This window comes from Myotis lucifugus, unplaced genomic scaffold (genome assembly GCF_000147115.1).
Source record: "Myotis lucifugus unplaced genomic scaffold, Myoluc2.0 scaffold_273, whole genome shotgun sequence".
Taxonomy (NCBI): domain Eukaryota; kingdom Metazoa; phylum Chordata; class Mammalia; order Chiroptera; family Vespertilionidae; genus Myotis; species Myotis lucifugus.
In genome coordinates, this window is record NW_005871321.1 from 71,700 (window position 1) to 86,189 (window position 14,490).

A 14,490-nucleotide genomic window follows, 5' to 3' on the forward strand; every position below is an offset into this window, starting at 1 on the left:
CTTTGGGCCCTGGTCTCAAGGTCAGGGACCCAAATTAGACCCGAGCTTGGAGGCTTTACCTGGGCTGACCTTTGGGAAAGGAGGGAAGGTTCTGCGCATGGCATTTCCCAAACACTCACAGGATTGTGTCACAGCGGGTCCCCAGGGCCCTGCCCACAGCTCATTATAAAGGTCACCGCACCCCTCAGCCACCAGTACCTCGGACTCTAGCCACATCCTGGTCTTGCCATGGCGCTGCCCTGGGCCCTTGCAGTCTTGAGCCTTCTTCCCCTGCTGGACGCCCAGAGCCCGGCGTGTCCCAATTTTTCGGTGCCCATCACCAATGCCTCCCTGGACCAGGTGGGTGCCTGGGCCCTGAGTGCCGTGGGAGCTGTCTCCCTCTCTGGACTTCCTTCCCCTGCGGGCTTGCAGTCAGCGTCTGCTGGGCGCTGGGGTGAGAACCAGGCCAGCCTCCAGCGGTGGTCCTCTGCCTCCAAGCTCAGAGCTGCCTTGCAAAGTCCCTCAGCAGGGCAAGCTGCACTGGGGCAGGGGTGAGGGGTGGGGGTGCCTGAGGTGGGGGGAGCGTCGGAGGGGTGATGGCTCATTCCTAGAGTGATTTCCTGCATCCCAACCCCTCCCCGGCCTCTGTCTGCTGATTTGCAAAGTGGAAAGATCTGCCTGAGTCTCCTCCCAGCTGACTATCAAGGATTAAGCTCTCAGTCTCCATCACCTGCTCCTGGCTTCTCCTCAGATCTCTGGCAAGTGGTTTTATATCGCCTCGGCTTACCGCTTCCCGGAGTACAAGAAGGAAGCTAGCGAAATCCATGCATCCTTCTTTTACTTCACCCCCAACCACACGGCGGACACAATACTGCTCAGAGAGTACATGACTGTGTAAGAACCGCACATGGCCCTCAAGTGCCAGCTCAGCCCCACCTGCAGCTCAGCCCCACCTGCAGCTCAGCTTCTGGCTCCTCCTCCCAGCTGCCTCAGCATTCTCATCAGGGGATGGGGGCGGGGGTGACTCTAATTGCCACCTGACTCTCCCCCTCCAAGATTGTGACAGTCCACTTCTTGACTATCTTATTGTTTTTCTCCCCTCTTCTCTCTGGCTTTAGGGGGGACCAGTGCCTCTATAACTCCACCATCCTGAAGGTCCATCGGGAAAATGCGACCCTGACCAAATCCGGTGAGCCCTGAGGGGAAGGGTTGCTGTGTGGGATGGGAGATGGTGGGTGGGCCAGGCCAAAGGAGGGGACCTGGGGGCTTTGGGCACAGAGAGCCCGGAGACGCCCTCTCCTTCCATCTCCATGGGCCCGCTGCCTGCACACTGAAGCCATCAGTCATAGCTGCCAGCATCTCTGAGCTCTTACTATGTGCCGGGTGCTGTTTGAAGTGCTTTCTATGAATTAACCCACTTTAATACTCACAAACCACCCAAGGACATTGCAGTGATCAGCTCAGGAAATGGAGAGACAGGAGCCCACTTGTCCCTCTCACTCCTGCAATTAGACCTGGACTCTACCCGAGGTTGTTTCCAGTCCTGCCTCTCCTCCAGCCTTTTTGTTTTTTGTAAATGCTCACGAGGATGTTTTCCCATTGATTTTTAGAGAGTGAAAGGGAGGGGGAGAGACGGAGAGAAAGGAAACATCAATGTGTGACAGACATATTGATTGGCTGCCTCCCACACCAGGGCCAGGGATTGAGTCTGCAACCAAGATACATGCCCTTGGCCGGAACTGAACCCTGGACCCTTCAGTCAATGGGCCGATGCTCTATCCTCTAAGCCAAACTGGCAAGGGCTCAACCACTCTTTACCCTCTGGGACCTAAGGGTGGCAGCCTGTTTATTGGGCAGGCAGTGACTTCACCCATGATCCCACCATCACTGCAGAGAAGGCCTATAGCAGGAACACACAAATGCCAATGGAATTGAACCAACACCCCAGGCTCCTCTCTGAACCTCATTTTCCTCATCTGGAAAATGGGGAGAAGGCCCTGACAGCCACAGTTCACAGAGGCTCCTCTGATTCCACATCCATTTGGCACAGGGCCTGGCGCACAGTAGGGGTGAGGGACAGTGGTCCAGGTGAACCCCTGGCCCTCACGGATTGGCTGTGTGGGCCTGAGCACCCCCAGCTTTCCTCACCTGTGAGGAGGGACCCACTGTGCTTACTCCATGGTCTCACCCAGCGGCTTTCTCTTCCAGGGAATGGCACAGAACATTATGGGCAACTGGTCCTCTCCAAGGACCCCAAGATCTTCATGCTCGCCTCTTTCCCAGAAGACAAGCAGAACATGGGGCTGTCCTTCTTTGGTAGGCACCCCCAAACTCCCACCAGCCTTCCCCTAGTACCGCCTGCTCCTAGGGCTGGGCCCCTAGACCTCCAGTACTCCCTGGCCTCTACCCTGCCCTTCCCACCCCTCCCACCCCCACACACACTGACATTCTCACCTGTCCCCTTGCTCCCTCCTGCAGCTGACAAGCCAGAGGTGACCCCGGAGCAAATGCAACAGTTCTATGACTACCTCACGTGCATGGGCATGGACAAGTCGGAAGTCATGTACTCTGATGAGAAAAAGGTGAGGGCAAGGAGGACTAGGCGGTGCCCACCTGAGGGCGCTCCTGCTTTGGGCAGCCCCAGAGGCCCAGAGAGGGCCATCTCCCGGCCAGGGCTGCACAGCCAGGCAGGAGAGCCGGCTTTTCTGTGCCCATCTCACTGGAAGGACAGCTGAGCTTCCCAGAGGCCCATGGGGACTGGAGCCCCAGTCCAGAGCACACTCCACCTTCCCCTCAGGAGGCCCTGCCCACCCCCATCATTGTGTTTCTTCTCCTGCTGTCCTGCAGAATCTGTGCCTGCCGGTGGAGAAGCAGCACGACGAGGAAAGGAAGAAGGAAAAGGAGAGGTCCGAGACAGGCCCAGCATTGGATTAGGACCCCGGGACTCGGGGCCCATCCTGAGACCCCACCCACCCACCCTGTGTGCCTCAGTTCTTTTCCTCAGTTGCACCAATAAAGTTTCTGCATTTGGAATAGGCAGGTTGTCATTTGCTCACTCATTCATTCACTCATTCATTCATGTTGAAGCCTGTGCCCCTGGCTGCAGAAACCCCTGCTGTAACCCCCAGCACACATGCCAGGATGGATGATGGCACGTGGTGTGGGATCCCAGCACGAGAAGGTTCCTTCTGCAGGAGGGGGAGTCTGGGAAGGTTTCCTGCAAGGGGCATCTCCACCAGCCTAGAAAGATTAGTAGCTTGATAACACCTGCTGATCCTGCTGCAAGCCAAGGGTCTGAGAGGACACGTTTGAGGAACATAAGGCAGAGGACCAAAGCGGGAGTTCAGGTGGGTAAGGGGTGGAGAGGACTCAGGCACGGGGCACGGTGCCAGGCTTGTAGGACCTTATGGCAAACATCACCCTGGCCATCTGGGAGGTGAGCTGGGTGGGGCCTGACGAGGTGAGCTCCTGGGCCAGGGCCAGAGCCAAGACAGAGACAGGGGGAATGTTGGAAACACAGAAGCCTCCAGAGGGAGGCAGGAAGAGTGGGAATGTGCCCCCAACAGGCCACGGGTGGGGAAGGGGGGAATGGCTGCGTCAACCTTCCACCCCACCAGACTGACTTTAGAAACCACACGTCCATTGACATACACCACAAACACCAGAAACTTTGGGAATGTTTTTGGGGTTTTCTGGCTTTTCTTTTTTTTATGATCAATATTCATTCTTCATTTGTCTCATAACGAAAATAGACTTTTCCAATGCCCCCAATATACAAATATCACTGATGCACACACATTCCAGAAAAGCTGAGGTACTCGCTGCTACGGGGTGGGAGGATAGGACACGGCCTGGCAGGTAGCTGGCCACTGGCCCAATTCCACAGGGATCCCCAGGACAGAGCGGGGGTCTCAAGATGAGGTACAGAGAGGGGCCATGAAAGATGGCTTCCTGGGGTGTCTCCATCCCACAACCAATGGGAAAGGCTGCTCCAATCACAGAGGAGCTGGGCCCATGTCATCCTGGGGGCTGGCACCCCAAGATATTCCAATGGTCCCAGAGGGTCCCACCACCAGCCACGTCTTTCCAGAGATGCCAACTGCCAAGCGGCAGATCTCAGGCCGGTGACCAGGCTTGTGCCAGAGCCCCTGGCCCCACCCCTTCTTATCTGGCTTCCTGAGGAGGAGGAAGCCCAGGAAAACTCCTCCGTTTAAGAAGTGTCCCCGTATATAAAATTCATATTATTAGCTGGAGGTGGACACGTGCAGGACACTCCCAGGGAACTTCGTCTAGGCAACAGGTGGCCTTGGTCCCCGCACCTCCTTCAGGGGCTGGTGCCTGGGAAGCGACTTCTCTTGATGAGCAGAGCTCTGGCGTTTTGCAAACACCAAGACTGAGCAGCAGGGCCTGTGCTGGAGGGAGAACTCCTCATGAGGGGTCGGAAGGGCCTTCAGAGAAGATGGCAGCAGGCTGCACGCCCACCTGTCCACCATCTGTCTCTGAACCCCCAGTGCCATCAGAAGAGGCAGGAGCCCCGCAGGCTGTGGGCCTGGCGCAGGTCGGCCGACAGGGAGCGGCTCATGTGCTTGGTGGTGGCGCGAACACTCTCGGCCGCCCGGACGGCTCGGCTCAGGGCCTTGTTGAGCTCCTCCAGGTCCTCCAGGTCCAGCTGGATGGAGCGCCGGTGCCCTCCAGCTGCCCGAGAGGAGGCTGCGGGGGGCCCCTCGGCAGCTGGTCGGGCTGAGGGAGTAGAGGGGGCTGAGGTAGGTCCTCCTGGAGGCGCGTAGAACCTGAGGAGAAGAGGGAAGTGGGCCGTTAGCCTCAGAGAAGACTGGGTGCAGGCAAGGAGCGCCGGGTTTGTAACCAACCCTGTTCTGAGCCCAGCTAGTCCGCTGGCCCCTACGCTCTAGGTCTCAGCTTCTTCACCTCTAAAATGGGAACAACAGAGGCAGCCCCTGTGCTGTGGAGTAAAGTGTGTGAGATGTGGGGGCTAAAGAACCATTTCACTTAAATGAAATAGAAATGCGTTCAGGAGGCCTTGGCCTGAGTCGTTGGCGGGCACCCTGTAAACTCTGGTCTTCCTGCCGATCCTCCACTTTCTAACTTGCATCGTTGTGCGGTGTACAAAGGGCTTTGCTGGGATCTGAATGGACGTCTCTCCAAAGAAGATACACAAATGGCCAACAAGCACCTGAAAAGATGCCCAGCATCATTAGCCTTCAGTTACATGCAAATCAAAACCACGTGAGGTGCCACTTCATCTAGTTCAGCGGTTCTCAACCTTGGCTGCACATTAGAATCACCTGGGAATCTTTTTAAAATCCTGATTTCTGGGCCTCCTTCTTCGGAAATTCTGTTTCTTTGTTACTAATGTTGTGGCCCCACCCCATAACAAAGAAACAGATTTTCCGGAAGATGAGGCCCAGAAATCAGAATTTTAAAAAGATTCCCAGGTGATTCTAATGTGCAGCCAAGGGTGAGAACCAGTGCACTAGATGCTGATACATGTCACCTGAACCCAGTGACCAATCAACCAGCTTCTTGAATCCAATTTTGTCCTTAAGGGACCATCTGGGTTAATTACTCCGTGCCCGCACACCTCTACCTTCTGAGAATTTGAGGACCAGGTTGGATTGAGAGTTACCCAAAACTTCCCTGGGTGCAGACACCACAAAAACAAAACCCAACCAACCCTCCTGGCTGGCAAGCAGGAACTATAAGGCAGCAGACCACCGGGGGGCAGCAGAGGCACATGCAGCTTTCTAGAGGGCGCACAGGCCTCAGCCTCTGAGCATGCTCAGTCTTGCAGCTGGAGAACATTTAGGGCCCCATCAGCCCAAGTTGCAGCAGCATTAGAAGCACTATGGTTCCTGGGCACCCTCTATGCCAGCGGTTCTCAACCTGTGGGTCGCGACCCCTTTGGGGGTCGAATGACCCTTTCACAGGGGTTGCCTAAGACCATCCTGCATATCAGATATTTACATGACGATTCATAACAGTAGCAACATTACAGTTATGAAGTAGCAACGAAAATAATTTTACGGTTGGGTCACAACATGAGGAAGTGTATTTAAAGGGCCAGAAGGTTGAGAACTACTACTCTATGCAGTACGGACTGTCCATACATTTATTAGTTCATTTCATCCTCACCACAGCCCATGTCACAGAGGAACAGTGACCCGCCCAAAACAATGACGTGGCTATGCCGGTCAGGGCTGTCCGGCCCTGAGCCCGGGGCCCTTCTCCTCCCCGCTGGCCCATCCACGCCTGGGGACAGCACGCTGGTTGGTTTTGTCCACAGGTCTGAGCCTGGAAGGACATGGAACGGCCGCAGAAATAGAGACCCCAAGGTGACAGCAGACACTCGGAGTTTCTCCGGGGCCACCAAAGTCCAGGTGAAACCTTTCCTGCCCAGCGAGTGGGAGCACAGGCAGGCGTCTCCACCTGTGCCGAGGCCTGAGCACGCAGCACGGCCTCTCAGAGTTGCCGGAGCAGAAGGTTCCTGAAGGACTTGCCCGGACTCAGCTGAGAGTGACAGCCACACTGTAGCCAGAGCCTCATGGGGGACTGGGGCTCGCTGGTGCCCTGCGTCTCTGCTCCCACCAGCCGGGCACATCATACACGTGGGAGAAGACAAAGGGGTACACACGCCCAGGTGCTCTGCTGCCTGACACGGCCCCGTGCTAGTTATTAAGCAATTAGACAGGCTGGGAGGGTGGGAACGGGGTTCTTACACAGTGGCTGACGGATAAGGCATCATGGGAAGCGAGGAGACGTAGGCAAATGCAGGAGGGGCTGGTCCCGAAGGCGCAGCAGCCAGATACCACAGTCCCGGGGGTGGCGCGGGCGGGGACCCCACCCGCTTGCTCCTCTGCTTCGGGCTGGAAGCGGAAGGTGCGTTCCTCCTTGTGGACTTTCCTGCCCCTGCCAGGTAAGGACACCAGAGAGACAGTGTGACCACCTGGAAGGTCTAGCAGAGAACAGAGGGTCCGCCCAGGCCCTGCCCCGTGAGAGCTGGACACTGGGCTGGCTGTGCTGGGAGTGCCCGGATTTGGGAGGCAAACCCTCTGCCCAGTGTGCTCCAGTTGGGGGGCGAAGGGGGGGCAGCCGCCCTGTGCACCTACATGGGCCCCAACCCCCACTGGCTTAGCTGAGGGAAGAGCCTGAGCATCTGTCCCTACCAGAGGTGGCTGCTTCTGGGCTGTCACCCTCTGCGGGGGACCCAGGGGACCCAGCTCGACCACACAGGGGACATCTCGGGGCATCAGTGGGAGGTGTTCTCAGTGGGTCCTTGGCGACAGCACCACCTGGAAGACCAGAAAGAGATGTGAGGTTGGGGGATTGTCTGAGGCATCAGGCCTGAAGCCTCCTAAGCAGACCACCCCCCCCCCCCCAAAGCACTGAGCTTCCCTCAGGAACCGGGCAGAGGACACAATACTGACGGCAACCACGACAGTGAGAGGCCACATTGAATGAGCCGGGCCATCCGCTCAGGGCCTTCATGCATTATTTTATCAAATCCAACCAGCCACTGGGCTAGCTGCTGCTGTCACTCCCCCCTTTACAGATGGAAATGCTGAGGCTCTGAGAGGCTGAAGAATTCGCCAGGGTGTCAAGGCTGGGAGGCGGCGGTCCTCTGTCTGACCCCAAGCCCAGCTCTCCTGACTGCAGCCAGGGCCTGTGATCCTTCCTCCACAGAGACAGGCCCCTCCTCCATGTGTGTGTGTGTGGGGGGGGGGGGGGGGCACAATGCTCCTGGGCACCAGAGGGTCAGCAGAGGCCTCAACCTGCCCAGTTAGCAGGAGACTGGGCCACCTTGTTCTCTCCCAGGCAGATCCTCGATGCCCCCTCTGGGTCAGTTCCAGGGCCAGTCCACTTGTTCTTCAGGCCTCAGCTCAGCCATCGCTCCCTCTGGGAACCCTCCCACACACCAGGTTGAGTTACGTGCTCCTCAGTCGCCCTGTGCTCCCCACCCCAGCTCTGACCATACCACTGTGTCATTGTCTAGAGCAGTGTTTCTCAACCTTCTGGCCCTTTAAATACAGTTCCCCATGTTGTGACCCAACCATAAAATAATTTTCGTTGCTACTTCATAACTGTAATGTTGCTACTGTTATGAATTGTAATGTAAATATCTGATATGCAGGATGGTCTTAGGTGACTCCTGTGAAAGGGCCATTCGACCACGAAAGGGGTCGCGACCCACAGGTTGAGAACCACTGGTCTAGAGGTCCTTGGGGACAGGGCTCAGCGCACAGCACTGGAAGGTGGTTAGTGAATGAATGAAGGAATAAATGAACGAGCGAATGGAGAGGACTATTGGAACTCCAACAAAGGAAGAGGGACATAGTAAAGTACTCTGGAGTCACAAGGATCTGGGTTCAAATCCTGGCTCTACCACTTGTAAGCTATATGCCCCTAAGCAAGTTCCTTGCCCTCTCTGAGCTTCCCCACTCATAAAATGGCCACAATAACAAAGCAGGCAAAACCTACTTCATAGAATTGCGATGATCAATGTTTGTAAAACCGTTAGCATGATGCCCTGTATACAGTAGGCAATTAATAAATGTCAGCTCCATCATTATCATAATCATTACCATCATCATTGATTGAAAGGCCCCAGAGCCCATCTCCAACCCTTTCATTATGGAAGTGGAACCTGAAGCCCAGAGAAGTTATGAACTTTCCTAACGTCACACCGCAGGTCAGTGGGGAGAGCTGGGACTAGAACCCAGTGTCCATATTCTCAGGCCCAGGCTCTCCCCACGAGTCTTCCCTGTTGGGTTTGGGGGAAAGAATGGGAGTGGAGGGAGCAGGGAGCGGAGATAAGATGTAATCGCTGCTGCCAGTCCCACTGCTGGTCAGACCCTCCTAGTAGGACTCTTCAGGAGCTGCTTAAATCATGCCCATGGTTTCTCCATGTCAAGGTCAAGGAGGGTGGCTTTAGGTCACAGCCCCTGGAGCAACAGGTGTGAGGGCAGGACAGCCTGGGAGGCCAGAGAATCCCGGAAAAATCCGGTTCCCTGGTCTGTAGCTTTGACCTGCCTCCACGCTCAGGCAGGTCCACATCTGGCTGGACATTACCCTCCCCTCCCTGCTCTGGCCGCTTCCATCCCTTACCTGCGTCCTGGGTCCTCACAGGCTGGCAGTGGGGACAGGAGACTGTGCTATTGTCCCTTGGGACTATCTTGGGGGGGCAGAATATGGTACTCCTGGCCTGGGGGCAAACACAGAACAGTTTGTGTCAGCTTCCTACATGGCTGCAGGATTGAGGGGGTTAGTATAATGAGCTCTCTGTCTCTCTATTGTGTGGGGACACACGATATATGTACATAAATACATATTCTATATAATAAAAGCCTAATATGCTAAGTGTCCAGTCGCCCATTCAACCAATCAAAGTGTAATATGCTAATGATATGCTAAGGCCACTCAACTGCTTGCTATGACATGCACTGACTACCAGGGGGCAGACACTCAATGCAAGAGCTGCCTGCTGTTGGTCAGTGTGCTCCCACAGGGGGAGCACCGCTCATTCAGAAGCCAGGATTACAGCTGGTGAGTGCAGCAGCTGTGGCAGGAGCCTCTCCCACTTCTGTGGCTGTGCTAAGGATGTCCAACTGACGGCTTAGGCCCACTCCAGTGGGGAGCGGGCCTAAGCCGTCAGTTGGACATCCCCTGAGGTTCTCCCAGACTGTGAGAGGGCACAGGCCGGGCTGAGGGATTCCCTCCTCCCCCCGCCCCCCGCCCCGTGCACAAATTTCATGCACCTGGCCTCCAGTATATATATATATATAAATATATGTGTACGTACATACATAACATGTACATAAAGACACATTGGTCTTTCTGATTATGGTGAGCTCTCTCAGGCTCATTTCATCTCAGATCCTACTTAGGTACCACCTGCCTAGTTCTCAACATACAGAAGCAATCAAGTAACCCAGGCTCAGTTAGGGTCTGAGAGCAAGCCAGGCAGATGTGACAAGCAGTGACAAAGAGCGCTGTCACTCTCCCCAGACCCGAGTAGCTGGCTGGGATGCGAATGGCTTGTGCATGGGGGTCATGCAGCTCGGGGAGCAGGTGTAGTTAATCCCAGACCCACCCTAGAGTAATAACAGCTTGTGAGTGGCTTGCTGGGAGGACTGAACGGGGCCGTGTCCAGGAGGCAGGCTGCCCAGCGCCTGGCAGATACAAAGGGCTCGCTGTTATCGGAACGTTGGTCAGACTCTCAGATCCTGACCCTGATCTGAATGTTGCCTGATTACTCCTCCTCCTTCTTGCCTCTGCCGTGCGGGGTGTCACACTGGGGTCCCCTGGACTCACTGTTGCTCTCACTTCTGCCTCCTTGGCCTCTGTCTACTCCACTGGGGCAGGGCACATGTCCCTCCTTTCCTGCCTTGTCCTCAGCGCCCAGCAGGCGGATCTGAGGTTCACCCCTCTCCCTCCCAGTGAGGCGAGGGTGAGAGCCATGCCTATCACTCACTCACTAACCATACCATCGACACAGTTGCTATAAATGCTTGCTTGTTAGTGTCTTCTCCACTGGGCAGTTGGATTCATGAAGGCAGGCGCCCTATCCATATTTGTTTTCATGTTAAGCACTTTGAAATCCTACTATATGTCACCTCAAGCTTTACTAGGTGCCGGGTGCCTGGTATGTAAGAGAGAGGTCCCTGGGGAGTCAGACCTGAAGGTCCGCCTGGAGTAAACGATTCAGGTCCTGCAAACAGCAGGCGCCTCATAAACCTCTTTACCATGGCCCGGCGGAAAGGGCTTCCCCAGGACCAAGCATGGGCCCAGGCAAAGGGGAGGCAGCAGAAACTATTTGCTGAATGAACGAATGGACAAATGCACTGAGATTCACAGAGGCAATGCTCCCTGAAGTTTTCTGTATCACAGGACTCGTAGACATGTAATCTTTGAACGGCTAAATGGCAGAGGAGACCATCCTGGGGGCCATACCCCTCCGCCCTCCCTTCTGCCCACCTGTATATTGACCGCGGAAGGTGACCCGTCCGGTGCTGCGCATTCCTCTCGTTTTGTCCCGAGCTGCCTGGGGGCTGTCCTTGGTGGTCCTGCCCTTCGGAGAGGACAGCCGGGGGGAGGTTGGCTCAGACTCGGAACCTAGGGTGGAAAGAGGGTTATCAGAGGGCGCAGGCCGTGGGGCTCATGCAGCTCATGCAGATCCGCCCTCAGTAATGACAGCTGACACATTGGGACCCCTGCCTTGGTGCTCAGCACTGGTCTAGACACTGCCCATACAGTGTCCTGCACCGCCACAGCAACCCCAGGAGGCAGATGCTATCATTCCTGCACCGTTAGCTGTCCCTTTAATTGCACGGAACAGGTAAACAACCCGGTCAAGGTCACACGGCCAGGAAGGAGTGACCTGGGGCTGACCCCGGCCACTGGTTCCAGAGCTGTGTGACTTCAGGCAAGTCCCCTGCACTTCTGGGCATGGGTGTCCTTATCTGCAGGCCATGCATAATAGGACCTGTCTGGCAGGGAAGGTGAAGTGAGATTGTCTAAAACAGATACACAAAAGCCTTCTCCAAGTTTTGTCTAAGCCTGTTGCTACGGTCCCTGAACAACAGGCCCAGACTGGCCGCCAGAAATCAGCCCTGGCAGGTGGTCACTTACTCAAGGACAGTCGGGGCACCTCCCGCGGCACCGAGGAGGACCTGGCTCGCCGCCTTCCTGCGGGGACAGGTGACTCTGCACCTCCAGGCTCACTGGACAATCTCTCTGTGGATTTACTAGCAAGAGAGAGAGAGAGAAAGAGCTGGTGTCACCGGATGAGGTTTTATGCGGTGAGAAGGCCAACCCAGAGAAATATTCGTAATGGGAGGAGGAGAGCGCGGTCCAAACTAAAGACCCTGCAGTTAGAATCACAGAAAGTGGCTCTGGGCCTCTCTGACCCTCAGTTTCCTCATCTGTCAAATGGGAATCATCAGAGCAATTACTTCAGAGGGTTGTTAGAAGGATTAGTGAGACAAGGCCCATAAAATCCTCAGCCTAGAGCAGTGGTTCTCAACCTTCTGGCCCTTTAAATACAGTTCCTCATGTTGTGACCCAACCATAAAATTATTTTCGTTGCTACTTCATAACTGTAATGTTGCTACTGTTATGAATCGTAATGTAAATATCTGATATGCAGGGTGGTCTTAGGCAACCACTGTGGAAGGGTCGTTCGACCCCCAAAGGGGTCGCGACCCACAGGTTGAGAACCACTGGCCTAGCATTCAAAGTTAGCTGATTTCATGTTATCGTCATGGATGTCTGCTGAGGCAGTGGGTGAGAGTCCTGAAAATATTCACTAGTTACTAGTTAGGTGGTGAGTTCATTGTGTCACTTTATTATTAACACATATATTTACTATATTTTTATGCATCAAATATTACATAGTAAAAAAAGTAAGAGTGAATGAATGATTGAGTGAACGAATGAGTACATGAGTGAGAGAGGGGTGTGGCTGTGCCCGTGTCCACATCTCTGGGGAGAGCCAGAGGTCAGCCATGTCAACCTTCGGCGGCTGCCGCCGAAGCACTGGGGTGGGAGTTTGGGGGTCACCCACCTGCCATAGTGGATGCCCCAGGCGGCTGGGGAGTCGGCTGGCCGGTCCCGAGCCCGGACAGGGTGGTTGAAGGTGGACGCTGGCTGTGTGGGGCTGCCCTGGGGCAGCTGGTGCAGGCTGTCCTCCAGCCGGAGCCGGAGCCGGGACACCTCCTCTTGCAGCTCGCGGATGGCCTGGCTGGGGTGGGGTGGAGACAGCAACGAAGGACAGATGCAGACGAGGGGAGCTCAGCCACCCCGAGTGCTGCCCGATGGAGCAGCCTTGTCTTTCCTAGGAGGCACAGGGCCCAACCCCACTGCCATCTGATTCTAGAACTTCCCTGTGTGTTCACTTTTCCTGCCACCATCTTTTTTTTAATTTTAAAGAGAGAAAGAGAGAGAGAGGAAGACAGGCAGAGGCAGGGACAGAGAAACACCGATTTGTTGCACCACTTATTTGTGCATTCATTGGCTATTCCTGGTACGTGTCCTGACCAGGGATCGAACCCGCAACCTTGGTGTATTGGGACAACGCTCCAACCAACGCATCTCCCTGCCCAGGGCCTTGCTGTGCGTCTTGAACCTCTCCGCGATCATGTCCCGCTCATTCGGGGAACAGAGCAGAAATGCCTCTGAGGTTCACTGGTCCTAACATGCAGGGCCTCTGAGTGGCTGTTCTGACCACTGGGGACCAGTTCTCGACAGAGACAAGGGAGCAGAATACAGAGAGTAGGGGCTGAGGTCTCGCTTTAACATCTGAATTCTGACCGGCCCTGGGCCGGGGATGCCCTCCCTCTTTCCACCTCTGTCTGTAGAAATCCTCACTATCCATTCAGGCCTGGCCCCTCCCTCCTGGCTTCCCCCAGATGCCTCCTATGTGGTCCAAGCCCATCTCTCCGCTCCTGGCAGATGATGCTTGTCTACCTGCCTCCCCGGCCAGACAGTGGGCTATGGGCAGCCAGGAGCCGGCCTCCTGTCTCACAACCCGAGACCCTCACACTGCACAGGAGCTCTGGGAACGCTGCTGACCGGGACTCGGGGCTCCAAGAGGGAGCAGAGCGAAGGGGCTGCTGGAATCCCTGCGAACCCCAAACACAGCACACCTCGTATCGGAAGGTGTCTCAACGAGCCCCTAGCATCTAGGGAGTAAGTTTGCATTTCTCTCCAACCAGTCCCCGACTCTCCAGTCTCGCTCTCAGGGTGTCTGGCACTCTGGTAGACAATCCCACCCAACACTCCCACTGCCACACACAACCCCCCTCCCGACTCCAACCCCAATGGAGCGTCCGAGTCTGGTTCGGTATGACCATCCTCCGGGCTGACGCGGGCTCTCCATCTATTGCTTGGGGCCAGCTTCCAGGATGGGGGCTCCCCTCAGGGTTAGCACTTGCCTGGTGGCCCCGGGACCCATGGGTGTCTCCTGGCACCACTGCCAGCAAACATCAACTCTCAGGTGGGTGACTGGAGGGAGAGGGAGGCCTCTCTCCAGCTCCTGCTGTGACCCCGCAGTGCGACCAAGGGCAGCTGGTCTCCCTGGCAATGCCCAGGGAGACGCTTGTTGGGGTTTCCAAGGCCAACTATGAGGGTGGCTGCAGCAGAGCTGGACTCTGTCACCAGTTAACCCCTGGCAGGCAGGACCGAGGCAGCTCCGGCAGCCTGGCCCTGCCCAAGGCCGCTGAACCAGGGCCTGGGAGTTGGAACACCCAGCTGGGTGTTGCTCTCTCTGGCGTCTTTCTATCAGGATCTCAATTTTCCTGACAATTCTTTAGTAATTCAGCTGACCCTTAAATTCATCTTTCCCTGCCAACTTCTCCCCCTCCTGGGGTCCCCATCTCCACATCAGCATCCAACTGTATGGCCAGCCAAAAATCGGAGTCATTCTACACCCTACTCCTTCCCTGAACACCCCCAACGATACCCAACTACCAAGTCCTGTGGGCCCAATGCCTAAATACC

The 14,490-nt window shown here is 55.8% G+C and overlaps 2 protein-coding genes across 2 annotated transcripts in view; one reads left to right on the forward strand and one right to left on the reverse strand.

The window, feature by feature from the left end:
• Positions 1 to 202: 202 nt before the first annotated feature.
• On the forward strand, positions 203 to 2,981 carry LOC102426321 (alpha-1-acid glycoprotein-like). The gene is made up of 6 exons (XM_014464874.2): positions 203 to 339; positions 731 to 873; positions 1,098 to 1,168; positions 2,188 to 2,295; positions 2,458 to 2,561; positions 2,827 to 2,981. The coding sequence occupies exons 1-6, from the start codon at positions 229 to 231 to the stop codon at positions 2,911 to 2,913; spliced, it is 624 nt and encodes a 207-aa protein (XP_014320360.1). The 5' UTR covers positions 203 to 228; the 3' UTR covers positions 2,914 to 2,981.
• Positions 2,982 to 3,658: 677 nt separating this feature from the next.
• Positions 3,659 to 14,490, reverse strand: part of AKNA (AT-hook transcription factor) — a 43,353-nt gene continuing 32,521 nt past the window's right edge. Inside the window, 8 exon segments of the mRNA XM_023763040.1 lie at positions 3,659 to 4,769; positions 6,714 to 6,903; positions 7,161 to 7,286; positions 9,100 to 9,175; positions 9,177 to 9,196; positions 10,969 to 11,106; positions 11,623 to 11,738; positions 12,557 to 12,733. Coding sequence (XP_023618808.1) covers positions 4,496 to 4,769; positions 6,714 to 6,903; positions 7,161 to 7,286; positions 9,100 to 9,175; positions 9,177 to 9,196; positions 10,969 to 11,106; positions 11,623 to 11,738; positions 12,557 to 12,733 — 1,117 coding nt within the window. The 3' untranslated portion in view covers positions 3,659 to 4,495.